This window comes from Schistocerca piceifrons, chromosome 1 (genome assembly GCF_021461385.2).
Source record: "Schistocerca piceifrons isolate TAMUIC-IGC-003096 chromosome 1, iqSchPice1.1, whole genome shotgun sequence".
NCBI lineage: Eukaryota > Metazoa > Arthropoda > Insecta > Orthoptera > Acrididae > Schistocerca > Schistocerca piceifrons.
The window spans coordinates 1,214,180,432-1,214,202,027 of record NC_060138.1 but is presented as its reverse complement, the minus strand read 5'-3'; the positions used below and the strand labels follow the sequence as shown (position 1 = coordinate 1,214,202,027).

Sequence of the window (21,596 nt, the reverse complement as noted above, 5' to 3'; positions counted from 1 at the left end):
TTTTACGTCTCGTAAGTCCAGAAATAATGACCACTCTTCAAAATCCATATAGATTGGATTTCAAAACTGTCATTTTATGTTAGCGCACACCACTTTGATGATATGACGAAACAGTGGTGGTCTTGTTTTTCCCGTTAAAAACGCCTATGCCTGGTAAGTACAGAAGCCGATCACGTCACTTCACGACATCCATAGATTTTAACCTCTTGGGTATCGACTTCCCAGGCAGCAAAGTCGTTATTTGGCTGGTTGTGTGAATAGTCTGTGCGTCCTGTCACCTGTTGATTTGCAAAATGTAGTTATAAATGGCATCAACATAACCTTATTTATACCTTAAATATAACTTTAATGTCGAAAGATAACTCTAAATATTTTGGACACAGGTCGCTTTTGGAGCTATGTAAGTTACTTTTGAGTAGCCAAATGATTGTAATATAACAGTTGTCTTTTATTCCTAATAACATTTAGCCCTCTTATGTTCGGTCATGTTTGTTTTTTATGTTATTCTTTAAAATTTACATCACACGAGTATTTAAAAAGGAACGAAAAATTTGATATCTACATTTAAACTCTGCAAACCACTGTGAAGTGGTGACAGCGGTGCGTCCCATTGTATCAGGTATTAAGAATATTTATTCCATTTAATGTGATTGTGGAGGGCGGAAAACTGATTGTTTAATTATCCCCATGCTTGCTGTAATTAATCTAACATTGTCGTCGCAATTTCCATTAGTGCGATACATAGGATGTTGCAGTACATTCGTTAAGTCGTCAGTTAAAGCAAATTCTTGAAACTATGTAAATAGGCTTTTCTGGGGTAGTTTACGTCTACTGTAAAGAGTTTGCCCGTTTACTTTCTTCAGCATCTCTGTGACACTTTCCCACGGATCAAACCAACCTATGACCGTTCGTGCAGCCCTTCTCAGTATACGTTGTTATTCCTACTTGGAATGAGCCTCAGCGCTTGAGCAATATTGCAGATGGGTCGCACGAGTGATGTGTAAGGTATATCCTTCGTAGATTGATTGCATTTCCCCCATATTGTACAATAAACCGAAGAACACCAGCCTACCAATCACAGCCTGTAAGTGTTACAACCAGATTTTTGAGTTCACAGATTCCAACAGTGACTCACTGATATTACATTGACGAGATACGTTTTTCGTTTTGTGAAGTGCACAGTTTTACATTCCAAAACATTTAGAACAAAGCGCCACTGCTTGAATCACTTCAAAATCCTAAGATTTGACGGAAAATTTATTCAGATTCTTTCAGACAACACTTCATTATAGATAAAAGCATCATCTTCAAAACGTCTGAGGTTACTGTTGATATTGTCTGGATGGTCATTAATATAAAACAGGAACAGCAAAAGTGTTCCAGCACACTTCCATGGGGCACACCTGAAGTTACATCTGCACCTGTCAATGATGCTCTGACTGAGATGACACGCTGTGCCCTCCGTTAACCCTTAAGCCTGTCGTCTGAAGTATATATATTCTCTCTCTCTCTCTCTCTCTCTCTCTCTCTCTCTCTCTCTCTCTCTCTCTCTCTCTCTCTTTCAAGTGGTTGTCAAATTTAGCAGTAAAGCGACATACTCTGCGTGTTTGAGTCTAAAATTGTATGAAGTTAAAGATGTCCTAGCAGAACTCACTCAGATGGTACTTCTTCATTGTTAGTAGTGCAGTAAGTCCCCATGGAGATTATTAAGAAAACATAGTTAAAATATAATGTATTTAGTTTCTCCAAAGTAAGCCAATAATTTGCTTCATACAGCTCACGCGTACAAAATAATTGAGTGTAAGTTTTCATTTGCAAAATTTATATCTTTATCATTTTAGCTCTACTGTGACATTTTAATTCCATTTACGAAATTCGTTTGTGGATGATGGTATTTTAAATATTTCATTGATACCTATTAGTTCAAATACTGTGTCCTTGTAATTTTTTTTTTATTTTTTTAATGTGGGCAGAGCAAATTCTCATTGCAGGATACAGAGAAATTCTAACCACAGGTAAAATATGTAACTCTTTGTTTGAGGTTTGTAATGGGGATCATGTGGTACCTACATATTTTAAAGTATGCCTGACTCAAATATTTAGAGATTAAATTATGTGGTGGTAAGATCATTGTCCTTGAAAGGCAAGCATCCATGTTTGAGTCCTGGTGGGAAATATCAAGATAGGTTATTTGACTTTATTTTTATTTGGTCCTCTTTATTATCTACTGTACAAGTGGCATATTAGCAATCTAGGCCAATTAAATAACTTTCATATCATGTATGTACTATTTTATGTACACTGTGAGGGCATATAATATTACAACCCGCAGGTTACTGGTGCAAGTTTAAATGGAATACTTACGAATGTAGTATAAATGAAAGTACATATTTTTATCATAATGGCATAGATAAATTCACATTTTGTCATCATAATAATGGCTGGTTTGAGGCTAAATCGACTGCTTGGGCGCCAAGCCGAACTGAGGTGACAGAGATGCTCTTAGTGCCAAATTTGTACAATGGTGTAGCATAATTATTAGCGATAACAACCCATTTCCACGCTCACTAGATTTAGAGTTATTTTTAAAGAGCCTACCATGAGCGCAAGGCAACTGATGTAAGGAGAAGCGAAAGAAGTGGTGATGGGTACCAAATGATATGTGCTCGTATTGAAAAATGTTCTTGAACTGGCTCTGGGTGCAAATTAAGTTAAAATACAAGATTTGTCTTCATGGTGTAAATAAAAGTACATAATTTTTCTTTCCTTCTAGATCATGTTTTTGCCTAACTGTTTTACTTTTTTCCTTACACCAAAGGATAACTTTGAATTCTAAGAATTTATTCATTTTGTAAAAAGTTTTATCTATGAGGGAAGTTTTTAGTTTTCTTTTGAATCTCAGTATATAGTTAACTTCCCTTGTTTTTAAAGTATTGATGGGAAGCTTATTGTATACTTTTGACTCAGTAACTCCATTGTGTACTTTTGTGGGAGTTGCAGAGCCTGAAATCTGAAGCTGTAACTTTTTGATTATCGTAGTCTGTATCATTACCAGAGGACAGTTTTTTGTGATTTTATATTCCAATTTGGCTCACTGTTTATGATGTTCCATATAGTTTCTACTGTATTGTTTTACTTGCCAATTTTTTGTGTGTAAGGATGTGTTTGGCCTTCCTGCTTACACAAGTTAGAATTTTGCAGTATTTATTGGGATGCAATTTTGCTGCTTGGTTTGTATCTGATCGTGCCATGCAGCAATATATGTTAAATATTGAAACTTATTGGGATATAAGATCTATTAAATCTGAGTACAGGAGGATAATAAATCAACCAAAAAGAATGTTAGGAAACTGCTCAAAGACACGGATAGACGTTTACAATTCTTCTGACTCAAATAGAATATACAGAGCATTCATTAATAAACTTACTTTCTCATTTGAAATTGTTTTCCCTAAAGGTAAATCAGATCAAGCAGAAGTCTAAAAAAAAACCCGTTTATTGGAGAAGGAATAGAGGTATTATGTGACACATAAAGGAAACTGTATCTTCTGTCTGAGAACAGCCCTCTCATTAACATTGTAATGCATTACAAACAATGCAGCAAAGTATTGAAGCAGGTAATACAGAAATCTAAGCAGCTTTATTATGAGAAAAAGATAGTTACATCTGGCAACAAAATAAAAACTGTATCGAATATAGTCAAGGCAGAGGCAGGTAGGGCCAGAAAGGAAGAGGAACAGATAGCTCTAAAAATAAATGAGGCATTGGTAACAAGTGCACATAGTGTTTCAAACATCTTAAACAAGTGTGTAAAACATTCTAGGTTTTGAAACTTCCTGGCAGATTAAAACTGTGTGCCCAACCGAGACTCGAACTCGGGACCTTTGCCTTTCGCGGGCAAGTGCTCTACCAACTGAGCTACCGAAGCACGACTCACACCCGGTCCTCACAGCTTTACTTCTGCCAGTACCTCGTCTCCTACCTTCCAAACTTAAGAGAAGCTTTCGTGCGAACCTTGCAGAACTAGCACTCTTGAAAGAAAGGCAAAGATCCCGAGTTCAAGTCTCGGTCGGGGACACAGTTTTAATCTGCCAGGAAGTTTCATATCAGTGCACACTCCGCTGCAGAGTGAAAATCTCTTTCTGGATTGTAGGTTTTCTTGCCGCGTCAATTCAGGATAAAATCTCGAGCTTTCGACGGTCATCTCCATCATCATCATCATCATCATCATCATCATCATGAGCAACTGACTGTCTTCACTGCTGCTGTGGTAGCCTTTTTTTTATTTTATTTTATTTATTTATTTTTTTTTTTATATATAACCCGTGGATGGCTTGTGATTGGTCGGCGATTACGGTCTGCTGTCACAGACGGTGTCAATGTGTGCGCTGGTGGCGCCACCACTTCCTTTGGAACGTAAACCTTGGAATTAACATCTCTGCTGCTTCTCTGCATCAAGCGCTCGTTTCCATGCGCAGCTCAGATGGTATCCGGTATTGCGGTTAAAGTTCTTTTGGCTCATTCTTATTTCAACAGCCTCCTTAATAATAGAATCTCAGTGCATGGAGGCATGGGACAGAATTTTTGTTTCATCAAACAATATTTTATGTTTGTTCGTGAAGTTGTGCTCTGCAATTGCCGATTACTCCCGTTCTCTATTTTTTATATGGCGTTGGTGTTCTGCACAGCAGTCGGAAACGGTACGAATGGTCTGATCTGTATATTGCTTCGACACTCACAGGGGGTATTATAAACTCCAGGGACCCTGGGGCCCTTAACAAGGCACATCATCTACTTAATTTTCTTAGGAGGATTAAAAATCGGTCTTATATCTCGTCTATGCAGGACTCTTCCTATTTTGCTGGAAACTGCACCACAAAAAGGAAGAACCACAATCGGTGTTTCATCCTGTGAGTGTGCAGCATTTTCACGCTTACTTTTTTTTGAGAATGCTGCCTTTATATCGCGTGCACCATAGCCATTCTTTTGGAACACGTACTTCAGATGGTGGTCCTTGTCAGAAAAAGTTTTTGCTCTATAAACCAATGTGTTCAAAATGGCTCTCTTCTGAGCAGGATTATGGAAACTCTGTGCATTCAGGTATAAATCGGTATGCGTCGGCTTACGGTGTACAGAGTGGCCAAGACGCCCATCCGCCTGTTGTTGTACTAAAACGTCTAAGAAATGCAGTGAAGACAGTCAGACATATAAATTTAGTTACATACCTTAGGACACATACAGGTTACAACATCAAGGCAAACCATGGTGATATTAATAGTTGCCTATAATATGCAGGCCTTACAAAATTGTCGTAAGTAGCCCATAGGCGTCCAAGAGAGATGACATTATAAATGTTAAGTGTCTCCATCACATACAAGCCCAAGCTAGGTACTACTGCAACTCTGGCTCTGTTCTTACACTACAGGCCGCGTCGCGAGATGGCGCTAGCAGAAGAGGCGCCAATGAATGTCACAGCTTGCATCATAACAGGCTCTGCATGTGTGGTAACACTGCGTCATTAGAGCTTGTACATAATTCTAGAGATTACTGTATCTTGTAAACATATACAAAACTTGTGAAAGCTGCAGACCTAAGCAATTGCCGATCTGCCTGGTCACATCTACGACATATCGTAAAGCAAATGCAGATTTCATGAGAACTGCAGAATTACAAAAATGTATATTTGTTTGGTCATATACGTAATAAGATATGAACATACATAGATATTTTATGGGATCTGCAGGGTTATACACAGCACATCAGTCTGGTGATATTTATAAAATCTACTGAGAGTATATACAAATTTTAAGAACGTTACAGGGTTACACAGTGCATACCCGTCTGGTCATATATAAAAATACCAGTATAACACACCTTCCGTATGAGAGCAGATTTTTTTCGACCATATCAAATGCACATCTGCCTGGTTACATATAAAACATACCGAAAAGAAATGCAAATTTTCTGGGACTGCCGAGTTACACTAGTGCACAACTGTCTGCTAATATATAAAACCTAAAAAACTCATACACAAATTTAAGAACACTGCAGGGTTACACAAATTCATATCTGTCTGGTCTGTCTTAAAAACCACTTAATATAAGAAGTACAACTATGTGGCAGCCTCATGTAAATGAACCACAGTCATGTAACAAAACCAATATCAAAAAGTTATGTCATCTTACGTTTACAATATACTTATGTAGTCATAAAAGACACTCTTCTGTGGTGTACATGGCGATCACCGAACCAAAACCAATATTAAGTGGAATAAAAAGAATTCCTGTGATCTTAGCTACCAGTTTATTGTTTTACAAGCATCTAAATCGCTCCCACATGAGCACAATGTGCTCCCTACAAAAGCGTATTTTTATGTATCACGCATCAGTCAGCTAGAGGTGAGTGGTTAACTATATTTGACCACCATGATCAGGCAGATCATTTATTAAAACCATGTGTTTTTACTTCACTGTAATCCGGCTGGCCCCCCTGCGGGTTCGGGGGTAAGAATAGGTTTGCGGTATTCCTACCTGTCGTAAGAGGCGACTAAAAGGAATCTCAAAAGTTTCGGTCTTATGTGATGGTCCCCTCTTGGGTTTGACCTCCATCTTTCTAAATTCTTCCAAAGAGCGAGCCAATTGGGGAAGGGCACCTTACATGGTGCACTGTATCCATTGTGCGTTGAGACCTTTAGCCGGCTTTCTCGTCATCGCAATGCTGTCCTGCTCGTTTTCCATCTCTTGGGCGAGGATACCTTCCTGGGTGCGATTACCACTATGCACTGTGCAGTGTTGCTTTTGCTGAGACGACTACCTTGGACATTTTTGCACCTAAGATCCAGCACGGTAGCCAGTCCGTTGTGGTGGGGCCGCGATGTACCCTGTTGGTTGTAGCCCCCTGACAACACAGGGATCGCTCTGCTGATGCCTGCGCTGTTAACTCCCCACATATGCCAAGGAGTAGATGCCTATCTCCCTGTGGCATTGGGACTCCTGGCAATGGCCATCCTGCCAGGTGGCCCTTGCTGAGGCTGGGTGGCGCCCATGGAGAGGGCCCTTGGTCAGAGTTGGCGGGATCAGGGCGGATGACCCGCAGTGAAGCGTGGTACATCATCTCTCGCTGGTGGCCAGCTGCCGGCAGTCTCTAAGTGTTCTTGGGCTCAATTTAATGCTCAGAAATACGATCTGAAAATGTTCCCCTCCCTGGCCACACCGTTGGAGGAGCGTAAGTCTCAGGATGGCAGCGACAGTTAGTTGCCCAGGTTCCTAGTTTGTACGAGAGCTGATGGGGAGTCTTTCATGTCCACGAAGCCTCAGTTCTTCGTAGAGCATTTAGAGGAGAAGTTTGGGGAGGTGGAAGGCTTGTCCAAAATGCACTGTGGATCAGTTTTGATAAAAACGGCATCCTCTGCCCAGTCACGAAGGTTACTTGCTTGTGACAAGTTGGGGGATGTTAATGTTACCATCACACCACATGAGAGTTTAAATATGGTCCAGGGTATTATTTTCCATAGGGACCTACTTTTGCAGTCTGATGATGAGGTACACGCCAACTTAGAGCATCGAGGTGTGCATTTCGTCCGGCGCGTTCATCGGGGTCCGAGGGATAATCAGGTTGCTACCGGTACCTTCACTTGGCCTTCGAGGGTGATACATTACTAGAGAAGGTCAAGGTGATGGTCTACCGGTGTGATGTCAAGCCCTATATCCCTCCCCCAATCCGGTGCTTCAAGTACTGGAAGTTTGGCCGTATGACTTTCCACTGTACTTCCAGCCCCACATGTTGAGATTGTAGACACCCATCACATCCCAATACTCCATGTGCCCCGCCTCCCATCTGTGTCAACTCTGGAGAGTATCATTCACCTTGCTCGCCAGACTGCAGGATCTTACAGTAAGAGCGAAAAATCATGGAATATAAGACCCTGGACCGACTGACCTATAGTGAGGCTGAGTGGAAATATGACCGACTACATCCTGTGAGAATGATATCTTCATACGCCGCTGCTACGACAACCATGCTAGCCCCATCAGTTCCGAGAATTCCAGCTGAATCGCCGAGCCATAAAACTCCACATGCCCCCTTGCTAGTGGGGGGCTCTACCCACCCTGTTGCTCCTGCGCCACCTACCTCGGGAGCAACACCCTCCCACCAATCTGAGACGTCCGTCCCCGCTTCTAAGCCGGAGAAGCGTCCAATTTCTTCGGCTCCTCTCGCTCGCAAGGGGTCCCATGGGTCCCTCCCTTCTCAGGTTTCCACCAGCGGGAAGGATGACGCCTGACAGTGGCATAAGTGCCCACAAGCGGCTGGTCATAGGGCTTCGTGATCCTCCTCCGTCCCGGAGACTGAATCGGTTAAGTCCTCCCAGTGGGTGAAACCCAAGGTTCAGCAAGAGACGCCCAAGAGAAAGACCTCTAAGGTCAAAGAACTTGCGGTAGCACCCACCCCACCACAACCTTCGAGCTCTGCGTCTGAGGATGAGGTGGAGGTCCTGGCATCTGCTGAGGACCTCGATCTCGCTGATCCCTCAGACACCATGGATAGCACTTGCACAGGTGCTCATTTGGGTGGAACTGCAGTGGTTTCTTCCACCATCTTGCTGAGATCTGACAACTTCTCAGCTTTCACCCTTTCCTCTGCATTGCTCTTCAAGAAACTTGGTTTCCAGCAATCCAAACCCCCACCCTCTGTGGCTATTGGAGTTGTTATAAGAACTGGGCGGCTTATGAAAGGGCATCTGGTGGCGTCTCCATCTATGTCCTTCACTCCCTTCACAGCGAATCTGTCCCTCTACGTACACCCTTAGAGGCTGTCGCAGTTCGGGCGTGGACTCATCAGGCTGTTACTGTCTGCAGTCTGTATCTTCCACCGGATGGTGATGTCTCGCAGCATGTCTAGGCTGCGCTGATAGCTCAATTGCTGCCACCTTTCCCGTTACTGGGCGACTTCAATGCCCATAACCCTCTGTGGGATGGGTCAGTGGCGACAGGTCGAGGTGCCTCCATTGAGAATGTATTGGCACAGCTTGACCTCTCCCTTTTAAACAATGGTGCCTTCACACATTTCAGTGTGGCGCATGGCATGTACTCTGCCATGGACCTTTCGATCTGCAGCCCTAGCCTCTTACCATCTGTCCAATGGAGTGTGCATGACGACTTGTGTGGTAGTGACCACTTTCCGATCTTTCTGTCACTGCCACAGCATCACTCTTCTGGGCGCCCTTGCAGATGGGCTATGAATAAGGCTGACTGGACTTGTTCTCCTCTATTGCTGCTATTGATCCTCTTTTGAATGAAGCCATTGATGCGGTAGTTTACTCGGTCACCACTGGCATCGTTATTGCCGCAGAATCTGCCATTCCCCGTTCTTCCGAGTCCCCTTGGCGGAGGACTGTGCCTTGGTGGTCGCCTGCGATCACCGAGGCTATTTAAGATCGCCAGCGGGCGCTCCAGCGTCACAAGCGGCATCCCTCATTAGGAAACCTCATCGCCTTTAAATGGCTCCGTGCGCGCGCCCACCACATCATTCGCCAACACAAGCAGGAGTGCTGGGAACAGTATGTCTCCATCATTGGCCTCCGTATCTCTCCATCACAGGTTTGGGCCAAGATTAGGCGCGTCTATGGCTATCGGACCCCTGTCAGCGTCCCTGTGCTGTCACTGAATGGAGCAGTTTGTACTGACTCCGACATAATTGCAAACTGCTTAGCAGACCATTTTTCTGTGTTCCGCTTCTGTGAATTACCCACTGGCCTTCCACTCCCTGAAAGAGCGGTTGGAACGTCGGAGCCTTTCATTTCACACCTGCTATCCTGAATCCTTCAATGTTCCATTCAGTGAGTGGGAATTCCACAGTGCCCTAGCCGCTTGCCCTGATATAGCTCCCGGGCCTGATCGCATCCACTGTCAGGTGCTGAAACACCTCTCCGTGGACTGCCAGCGATGCCTCCTCGACCTTTACAACCATATCTGGGTCGTGGGTGAGTTTCCATCGCAATGGCGGGAAAGCGTTGTTATCCCTGTTTTGAAACCTGGCGAGAACCCATTGGAGGTGGACAGCTACCGCCCCATTAGCCTCACCAAAGTTCTTTGCAAGTTACTTGAATGCATGGTGAGCTGGCAGTTGAGTTGGGTACTCGAATCTCGGGACCTTTTGGCTCTGTCTCAGGGTGGGTTCTGTAAAGGCCTCTCTGCCGCCAACAATCTGGTGAGCTTGGAGTCAGCCATCTGTACGGCCTTTGCCCACCGTCAGCATCTCGTCGCTGTCTTTTTTGACATGCAGAAGGCGTACGATATGACATGGTGCCATCACATCCTCTCTACGCTTCATGGTTGGGGTCTTCGAGGTCCGCTGCCGATTTTCATACGAAATTTTCTGTCGTGTCGTACCTTCCGCATGCAAGTCGCGATCTCCCATAGTTCCCCCCCGCCCCCCCCCCCCCCTTCCCAAGGTCAGGAAAACGGGGTACCACAGGTACCTGTCGTAAGTGTCTGCCTGTTTTTAATTGCAATTAACGGGCTCACTGCGGCGGTGGGAACGTCTGTCTCAGCTTCCTTGTATGCTGACGACTTCTGCCTCTACTATAGCTCCATTGGCATTGCAGCTGCAGATCATCAGGTGCAGGGCGCTATCCGCAAGGCGCAGTCTTGGGCTATAGCGCATGGCTTCCGGTTTTCGGCTGCCAAGACTTGTGTTATGCATTTCTGCTGGCGATGCACAGTTCACCCTGAGCCGCGGCTTTATCTTGCCGGTGAAATTCTTGCTGTGATGGAGACACATCGGTTTTTGGGTGTAGTTTTTGATGCCCGGTTGACTTGGCTCCCACATATTCGGCAGCTTAAACAGATGTGTTGGCGGCATCTTAATGCTCTGCGATGCTTGAGCCACACCAGCTGGGGCGCCGACCGATCCAGCCTCTTACGGCTCTACCAGGCGTTAACCCAGTCCTGTCTGGATCATGGAAGCCTGGCTTATGGTTCAGCATCCCCTTCTGTGTTGCGGGTGCTGGACCCAATCCTTCACAGCGGGATCCGACTTGCCACTGGAGCTTCCCGGACCATTCCTGTGAACATCATACTGTGGAGGCAGGTGTCCCTCCACTGCGGTTACGGTGCCAACGTTTGCTGGCCGCTTATGCTACACATGTTTGTAGCTTGCCCGGGCATCCTAAATATCGTCTCCTGTTCCCTCAGTCTATCGTCCATCTCCCAGAACGTCGGCCCCGGTCGGGTTGTACAATCGCGGTCCGCGTTAGAGAGCTTCTCTCCGGGCTTAGGGTTTTCCCCTCTTCCACCTTCTTTCCGGGCCCCCCTGCGTACACCCCCCTGGTGTGTGCCCCACCCTTGCCTTCAGCTCGAATTGGCACAGGGCCCAAAGGACTCAGTCCCTCCGGAGGCCTTCTGCCGCTGCTTTCTTTCCATCCTTGCCACATATCAGGACTCTGGCATTGTTTACACTGACAGTTTGATGGTTGCTGGTCGTGTCGGTTATGCTCTCACTCAAGGGGACCAATACAAACAACGCTCATTGCCGGCTGGCTGCAGCGTTTTCACTGCTGAGCTGGTAGCCATCTTTCGTGCTCTAGAGTATATCGGCTCCTGCTCAGGTGAGTCCTTCGTTATCTGTAGCGACTCCCTGAGCGGTTTACGAGCTGTTGACCAGTATTTCCCTCGCTCTCGTCTGGTGATGGCTGTCCAGGAGTCCCTCCATACTCTTGCCCGTTGCAGCTGCTCTGTGGTCTTTGTGTGGACTCCTGGTCATGTTGGCATCGCGGGCAATGAACACGTTGACCGCCTGGCCAAAGAGGCCACCCGTGAACGAACTCTGGACATTAGCCTCCCGGAGACTGATTTGCTAGCAGTCTTACGCCACCAAGTTTTCGCGCTTTCGGATGCAGAATGGCACGAGCTGACCACACCCAATAAACTCCATGCTATCAACAAGACGACGACTGTGTGGCGATCATCCATGCGAGCCACTTGCAGGGTCTCTGTTGTCCTTTGTTGGCTCCGCATTGGCCACACTCGGCTGACGCACAGATATATACTGCGTCGTGACATTTGTGCTGCCTGATATGCTCCCTGCCCTTTTAACAGATGACACTGCCATGGCAGGCTTAGTTTTGTGATTTATTCAAGCAGGGGGCTTTTATCACTTAATCTAAGTGTTTGTCTTTTTTGTGTTGAGTCTGGCCTTTGGCCTACGATTTTAGATTGAGCTTTTAGTGTGTTTCTCGGTGGTTGGTTTTCCGTTTTTTGTCTCTTATGGTTGGCCAACCACTGTCACACTCTGTGTGATTTAATTCCTTTTGTCTGGTCTCTAAGTCTTTCTTGTCCTGTGTCATCTGTCGTCTTTTCCATTGTTTGTTTTTCTTCTGTGTGGGTGTTTGAAATTTTGGAAAAAGGGAGCGAAGATCATAGCAGTCTGGTCCCTTTAATGCCACCAACCAACCAACCAACCAATCTGTCTGGGTCCAAAGACAGATTATCAATCATAGCCTTGCAGTGCCTGTATACTCTTGTTGGGAATGAGATCATAGAGAGTAGGTTGAAAGTCGACAATAATGATGCCAACTATTTATGATTGCTATTATTTGAAAAGAAAACTAATGTTAAAATCCCTCCATAGTGTGATTTTACTGTTATTCATATAAAATTTTATAACAGTTGATTGTAGCTGAGAAAGAAATTTCTAAATGTTTCCTGAGGTGCCTTGTAAATTGCTAATATTATGAGGGACATAGTTTCCAGTTCTAATTTGACAGCACAGTATTCAAAATGCTGTTCAATACAGTACTGAATTACATCTATGACTTGTGGCCTAAGAGTATTGTACATGTAAATTTCCACCCCACCATGTTTTAAGTTGGTCATACAGAACCAACTTTATAGCTTTTTAAATATATCTGATTAATTTCTGTAACTTCTAGAATGTGCTTCAGCTGTTTCTTGAAGGAAAAGTTGCAGCTGTTCTTTTTTTATTTAAAAGGCTTCTTATACTTTCATAAAATGTTTTTAAGCAATACAGGTCATATGCTGTATTTTTGACAGGTTCCTTAATGTTACGTTTGACGTGAGCTAAATTATTAAAAAGTACATTTATTCTGAAACTTTCTCCATTCTTTAGCCTAAAACAAGTCTTATTTGAATGGTAGTTATTACTGGAATGTGGTACTGGAGTTGTGTTGGAGCCAAACATAAAAACATCACTATTATGAATTTTCTTGTGGCCATTCAAATGAAGACCGTGTGTAGTGCTAAATCTTAAATCACATTTATAAACTGTTTCCATATATTAGAGAGCTGTGTTAATTTTCGTCATTGATCTCCTTGTAAAAATTATGTAGGGGGTCCGTTATGTAACTTATGTAAGGAGATCAATGCTGCAAATAAACAGGTTTTTTTATGTGTGTGATAGATACACATGAAATTTCATATATTTTTTGAATTTAATTTTTAGTTTTTGTGGTGAAAATTATGTTGGATATGGCAAACTGCATTTTGATGTGTTGTGGATGTAAACAGTAGGCTATGCTAAGGGTCAATCTATTACCGCAATCTTTTGTAACTTTCGTATTTGTTGGATGGGAAATTAGACATAGACAGCAAACAGTACAGACATAAATATACCCATATATATGGATATAAATTTATGGATTTTGGAATGTAACAACACTAATGGGGTGTTTTGGCTACTGCAGTATATCTGGGAATGTACCAGGCCCATTTGCAGCATTAACTATATTTTAGTATATTTTGCAATTAATGTCATGCAGGTAATGCCACTGTGAGCGTTAAAGTTTGCCAGATGAACATACCAATACTGGATGTCAACTTTGTTCCATAGCGTAATGATTATGTGGTGCGCAACATTATATGTGCGCAAACAGAAAGAGAGTAGAACATTTGTATTCGCCTTTGGAATGTGGTTGTGGTGGCTGACTTATATGTAGTATAGCCTGAAGTCTAGATAAGGATTAAAGGTGACAGTTCAGTTGTGAGTTGACAAATCGATATTGTAAGCTCCATTATCCTTGTTCTATTTTTATTTATCATTATCGTAGAAATTACTTTCAAGATATTGTTCATTATATTCAACTGATTTTCCAAGAATTTTGCCATCTCTGGCAGAATTACAGTGTCATCGGCAAACCTCAAGGGTTTTTAATTCTTCTTCTTAAATTTTAATTCCCTATGAAAATTTTATATGGTTTCATTTACTGCTTACTCAGTGTAAGGAATGAATAATATGGGAGATAGGCTAAAACACTGTCTCACTCCCTTGTCAACCATTACCTCCCTTTCACATGCTTTGACTCTGTCTATTGCAATCTGGTTTCTGTATGAGTTGTAGATAACACTGTGCTTCTTGTATTTTATCGCAGCTACTTTCAGAATTTCAGAGAGAGTATTGCAGTCACCATTGTCAAAAGCTTACTCTAAATCTACAAGTGCTGTAAACAGAGGTTTACCCTCCTTCAGTGTATGTTGTGAGATAAGCTGCAGAGCAAGCATTTTACCATATGTTCCTGCATTTTTTCGGAATTAAAACTAATTGTTCCAAGTTCATGTTCTACCAGTCATACGATTATTATGTAGCTTAGTCATGTTAGTGTTTTATAGCCACGATTTATTAAACTGATGGTTCAGTAATACACCTGCTTCCATTGCAACTGCCCCTCACGGCAGAAAACTTAGCAGTGATCAATGGTATGAGGATGCAGAAGGTAATGGAAACCACTGCATTATAGACAGGACATGTGGCCTGTAATTGAAAAAGTGTCTTGTTGATCTCTCCTTTGGCAAAAGATTCCAGACTGGTTCCCCACTTGGATCTCTAGGAGGGGACTGCCAAGGGGGAGGTGACCATGAGAAAAAGATTGAATAATCAACGAAAGGACAACATTCTATGAGTCAGGGTGCAGAATGTCAGAAGTTTGAACATGGTCGAGAAGCTAGAAAATCTGAAAAAGGAAATGCTAAGGCTCAACCTAGATATAGTGGGGGGGTCAGTGAAGTGGCATGGAAAGAGGACAATTTCTGATCAGACGAGTATAGGGTAATATTAACAATGGCAGCAGACAGGGGTGTAATGAGAGTAGTATTTGTTATGAATAGGAAGGTAGGGCAGAGATTGAGTTATTGTGAATAGTTCAGTGACTGGGTTGTTCTCATCAGAAATGACAGCAAACCAACACCGACAGCAATAATTCGGGTGTGCATGCCAATGTCGCAAGCTGAAGATGATGAGATAGAGAAAGTATATGAGGATATTGAACAAGTAATTCGGTATGTAAAGGGAGATGAAAATCTAATAGTCAGAGGGGACTGTAATATGATTGTAGGGAAGGAGTAGAAGAAAGGGTTATGGGAGAATATGGGCTTGGTACTAGGGATGAGACAGGAGAATGACTAATTGAATTCTGCAATAAATTTCAGCCAGTGACAGTGAATACTCTGCTTAAGAATAACAGGAGGAGAAGGTATACATTGAAAGGGCTGGGAGATAGGGAAGATTTAAGTTAGGTTACATCATGGTCTGACAGAGATTCTGAACTCGGATACTGGATTGTAAGGCGTACCCAGGAGCAGATATAGACTCAGATCACAATTCAGTAGTGATGAAGAGTAGGATGAAATTTAAGAGAGTAGTAGGAAGAATCACTGCACAAAGAAGTGGGATACAGAAGTACTAAGAAGTGAAGAGTTACACTTGAAGTTCTCTGAGGTTATTCATACTAAAATAAGGAATAGCTCAGTAGGCAGTTCAGTTCAAGAGGACTGTGCATCTCTAGGAAGGGCAGTCACAGAAGTTGCAAAGAAAACCATCGGTACAAAGAAGGTGACTACAGAGAACGTATGGGTAACAGTAGGACTAATTCACTTGATTGGAAGAAGGAAGTACAAAAATGTTCAAGGAAATACAGAAATATAAGTCACTTAGGAATGAAATAAATAGGAAGTGCAGGGAAGCTAAGGTCAAATGGCTGCATAAAACACGTGAAGAAATCGAAAAAAGAAATTATGGTCAGAAGGACTGACTAATCTATAGATAAGTCATACCACCCTCTGGTGAAATTAAAAGCAAGTGTGGTAACATTAAGAGTGCAGTGGAATTTCCATTGTTAAATGCGGAGGAGAAATTGGGTAGGTGGCAAGAGTCCAATAAATGCCTCTCTAAGGGGGAAGATTTGGCTGATGACATGACAGAGAAGAAATAACAGGAGTCGATTTAGAAGAGACAGGGGACCCAGTACCAGAAACAGAATTTGAAAGAGCTTTGGAAGACTTAAGATCTAGTAAGGCAGAAGAGATAGACAACATTCCATCAGAATTTCTAAAATTGTTGGGGAAAGTGCCAACAAAATGACTCTTCACATTGGTGTGTAGAATGTGTGTGTCTGGCGATACACCATCTGACTTTTGGTGAAACATCCTCCACAGAGTTGTGAAGGTGACAAGAGATGACAGGTGCAAAAACTGTCATGCAATCAGCTTAACAGCTTGTGCGTCCAAGTTGCTGGCAACAATTGTATACAGAAGAGTGTAAAAGAAAATTGAGGATGTGTTACATGACGATCAGGTTGGCCTTAGGAAAGGTAAAGGCAACAGAGAGCCAGTTCTAACATTGCGGTTGATGATGGAAGAAAGACTAAAGAAAAATCAAGGCACGTTCATATGACTTGTTGACCTGGAAAAACTGTTTAACAGTGTCAATGGTGTCAGAAAAGTGGGGTAGGCTGCAGGGAAAGCTGGGTAATATACAATTTGTACAACAGGCAAGAGGGAACAATAAGAGTGGAAGATCGAGAAGAAAGTGCTCAGATTACAAGGGTGTAAGACAGGGATGCAGTCTTTCACCAGCACTGTTCAATCTATACGTCACAGTAGCAATGACGGACAAAAGAGAGAGACTAAACAGTGGAATTAAAATTCAGGGTAAAAGGAGATCAACGATAAGATTCACTGATTACAGTTCTATCCTCAGTGAAAGTGAAGAAGAATTATGGGATCTGTTGAATGGAAGTCTAATGAGTGTAGAATATAGATTGAGAGTAAACCGTAGAAAGATGAAAGTAATGAGACAATACTATGAAAAGGAAAGTTGCATCCCATCCTGGATTTTCCGTTGTTTGAAAATAATAAGTAGCAGCAGAAATAAGAACAGTGAGAAACTTGACATCAAGGTTAATCACAAAGTAGATGAAGTTAATGAATACTGCTGCCTCGGCAGCAAAATACCTCGTGACAGATGGGGCAAGGAGGATATAAAAAGCAGACTAACTCTGGCAAATAGGGCGTTCCTGGCCAAGAGAAGTCTACTAGTATCAAGCATAGGACTTAATGTCAGGTAGAAATTTTTGAAAATGTATGTTTGGAGCACAGCATTGTATGGTAGTGAAACCTGGACTGTGGGAAAATTGGAAAAGAAGAGAATCAAAGCATTTAAGATGTGGTACTACGGAAAAATGTTGGAAATTTGGTGGACTGATAAGGTAAGAAATGAGGAAGTTCTCCACAGAATCTGGGAGGAAGGGAACGTGTGGAAAACACTGACCAGAAGAAGGGACAGGATGGTAGGAGATCTCTTAAAACATCACAGAATAACTTCCATGGTACTTTCTGCGTCGTCTCGTTGTCACTGTAGGCTTGTACCATGGGAAGCAAGGAGAGGATGTTTGGCTGGTATCTTCTTCTATAACACAAACTACACACACATATTAACAGGGTTGTTTATTCATAAGAACAAGAAGTTCCGTAACTAAAGATAGTCCAGCTGTTGTGGTACAAGCTCTTCCGTGATAGTCCACGTTAACCTCACTGCTGGTGAAGTTCAAGTCCCACTATGTACACTGCTTTGATCTTTAGGTACTGACTCACTCTGAGCTAGACTCACTGGATGACTTACTGAGCACTCTGGTCTGTGGTGGTTATCTAAATACTAGCGGTTGAGAGAGCATCGGCAGTGCGTTGCTTGCGAGTCTCCTGATAAGTTCGCTCGCTCCGGTGCCTACTATCGATCTTATCGCAGCCTCTTTGCTGATTGGAGTGCTGGCCACTGCTTAAGCCAGCACATTCCTCCCCCTGAAATGCTGCACTGTTGTCGTGTAGTGAGGTTGTTAATGACAATGGGGAGGGAGGCAAGACGCTGGAAGTAGATGATCCAGCAACCGTAGCTGTGGAGGAAGGTGTACTCCCAACCGTACCTCGCCATCTGGCTTCTGAGGCAACAGGTGCGTCCTCCGGAAAACTGCTGCTGGGCCACATGTCTGTGCCTGAGGGCGTGTCGTGGGGCAATGATGGTGATGGTGGGTCTAAGTCCAAGGGTTGGCGAGTGGGGACAGTGGGGGCGAGGGCAGATTGTCCGTGGAGTCCTGGGGTGTCCTGGTGGCACCGTGAACTTGTTGAGCTCTTTTTGGCATAGGAAAAATGGAGTTTTCCATTGTGGTGATTGTTGCTTTGTTTCAGGGTCATAACCATAGACCCAAGAATTCTGGACACACTAGAATTCTGTTCCAGCTCATTGCATGTCTGCATCCTGAGGTTTCATTGTTTGATGTTTAGAAGATGAGGGGTAGACATTACTGCAATTCATCTGAGGTTCATTCATTGGCTGGAATTCGTTGACATGGGCCATACAACAGCCCAAGTCTGTTACGAACATTGTCAGTTGCCTGCCTTTGATCTTTGTGAATCACGTCGTGCACTGTCATGATCATTTCCTGTGTTGTTCATGTTGATGGTCGACCAAAATGCTTTAATCTTCCACAGATTTTCAGTCTTCCTTGAAGTGCCGTAACTACTAGAATGTCCTTGCTTGATTGACTGCAATCTCACCAAATGCCTCTGTTAGCATGTGATGGGTTTCAGCTGCAGTTTTCAACTTGAAACAGAATTTGATATTAATTTATTACTCCACACTATCCATTTCAAAAATTTGCAGGAGCACTGAAATACGTCCTGACACTCGTAACTGTACACGTCAAAGATGATGCCACAGTAGCTAAGATGTGTACCTTGAGATGTCTAGCAGCAGAATGTCGTACTGCCACTAGTCAGACCGGTACAATGAAATTCTGAGATGTTTTAGGTAGTACTTTGTATGTCACCGGAAGACATTGGCTGTTACAAACTAATACTAAAACCCTGTGAGCCTAACATGCTGTTGACATTCTTTTTGCCAGTGTCTTTGTGTGTTTATTCTGTGATAGTTGACAATCAATACTCATCCCTAAAAACAGTGCGTTCGTTACACAACTATAGATTTATCAACTATGTTTAATATGACATAGGTGTTGTTCCTCTTAATGCTGAAGTATGTGCTGGTTTTTTTTCTTTGTGTTCAATATTAATTCATTACATATTGTCCAACAGTGAACATTCTTGAGGTTTTGTTTGCTTTCTCTGATACGGATTCTGCCATTTAATCAGTGATTATGATGTTGCATTAGTTACTTTGGAAAAATACATGAACTAAATGAATCATTTATTATGTTTGTTAATGGGGCTTGTATGTGATCTATGCATGCCTTCAGTACAGAGACAGGAACCTCTTCTCTGCCAGCCGGCATCTTAATGTGTAATTTTTGTATTATCTTTCTGACTGCAAGCTCTCTTGTGTGAAACACAGCATTGTACTTGCTGTATTAAGTCATGGTGGGTGCTACACTTGTTTTAGAAGTTTTTGCCCTAGTTTCACTGCAATACCAGTCATTTACAAAATTTGCTAATTCCTGAGGACTTTGTTATTCTGCCTCCATTTTTTATTTGTATGTTGTTGTACTTAAGTCTGCCTTTTTCAGTTTCCTGTTTTGTAACATCCCACACTACTCTGCTTTTATTTCCTGCATTATGTGTTTTGTCTTCAAATGATTTATTTTTTTATACATGTGATAGGAATTTAGGAATGTGGATTAGTGTAGTGTTTTTGCAAAGAACTAAGAAATTTAAGTGCCTAGGAGGACTTCCTAACATCAGCAGTTATCAATCTGTTTTCCTTAGCTGCTCTGTAGGAATGGCTGCTTTTGAGTCTGTCTCCTCAAAAATTAATTTCTCAGTTTTGATTTGCCAATGCCTTAGAAAAAGTATGTATTTATGTTCTGAGAAGATCCATTTATTGGCTGCAAGGTTTTACAAACCTTGTCTTTAGCGTTGTTATCTGACAGGAACGACCAAAAGGCCAAGATTCTTACAAATACTTCATACATTTTCCCTATCAACACCTGTAATTATATGGTCAAAAACTGATGCTGAACTTTTTGATTACCTTGTATTAATGTTTGCCATTTGTGTCACTCTAAAAGTGTCAAAATGTTTAGGAAGGTATAACCAATTTCACCCTCAACACCTCTGCTACTATACATGTATTGCAGTTACCCATCTCGTGATTGGGTGAGATTTTGACTTGTATATGTCTGTGCTCTTGTAGCCCTTATTTTGCTCTGTGTATTTTTGCTGCTAAACTGTTTTGCCCATTTCTGTACTTACCAGACTTTCACACAGTTAAGTTGCAATCTGTGTCAGGTAAAAGGAATTTAAATGTAGCAGCTTGTGTACACCTTTTCTGGCTTTTTCGATGTTCTAAGATTATACACATATGGTGTCAGCTAAAGTGTATCTATTCTGTTCACAGGGCGGGTTTCGAGGAGCCAGACTTGTTTCAGGTTTCTATTAAAGCTCTGAAACCTTCTACACAAGACATGGTTTGCAGCTTACTGAATCCCTTGAAAGTTATTCCAACAGATGAAGGCCTGCCAAGGTTTGTTTATGAGATAACTAAATCTTTTATGGGAGCTGAGCGAAACAGCTTCCATAGTTTCTTTTTTAGGAAATATTTTTGAATTTGACAGGAATGTCTTGAGCAACACATTCATATAGTACAGCTGTGCATCACAAAGTTCTTGCATCTGCTGACTGGTTGCTTTTTCATAAGATTTCATTGAAAGAGGTTTGTCATTGTGCTTGAGATTGTGTGAGTGGGGTGCATTTTTTGTGTGTGATTATTACTCTGTGTGTAACCTAACATTCAGCTACTGGACCAAACCCTTCATCAGACATAGAAAACACACATGCATTCACACAAGCAACAACTCCCATACACAGGGCCACAGTTGTCTCTGGGCATTAAGGCCCTTTGTGCCCTGAGACAGCAGTGGCCCTGTGTTTGATTTGTGCTTGTGTGTTTGAGAGTCTTTTGTGCCTTATGAAGGACTTAGTCTGATAGCTGAACATATCTAGCATTCTTTTTATTGTGTGTGTCTGCAACTCAGTGCCACCTCCATGTGGGGAGTAGCAAGTGTTGATTATGCGTAGACATATTTATAGTATGCACACTTGTTTCCATACATACGAGAGTGTTCAGTAAGTACCACTTTTAAGAGTAAGACGCCATTTAGTTTTCAGTTTTCAACTTTTTACAAAGCCCCAGCCATATTTCTAACCTATCCAAGACTTGGGAGTTGTTGAGAACTCTAAAATATGCCTTTGTCTCATTTGAATAAAATGCTTTCCCTGTGTACCATTTCTTCATGTTTTGAAACAAGAAGAAATCACAGAGAAGTGGGTCAGGTGAAGAGAGTGGAAGGAAGGGGGGGCAAT

General features: G+C 42.5%; 1 protein-coding gene across 1 annotated transcript in view; it reads left to right on the top strand.

The window, feature by feature from the left end:
* The first annotated feature begins 249 nt into the window (after nt 1–249).
* LOC124802673 (myeloid differentiation primary response protein MyD88) overlaps nt 250–21,596 on the top strand; it is a 108,322-nt gene continuing 86,975 nt past the window's right edge. The window contains exons 1-2 of the mRNA XM_047263593.1: nt 250–400; nt 20,632–20,757. Coding sequence (XP_047119549.1) covers nt 399–400; nt 20,632–20,757 — 128 coding nt within the window. The 5' untranslated portion in view covers nt 250–398. The remainder of the gene's footprint in view (nt 401–20,631; nt 20,758–21,596) is intronic.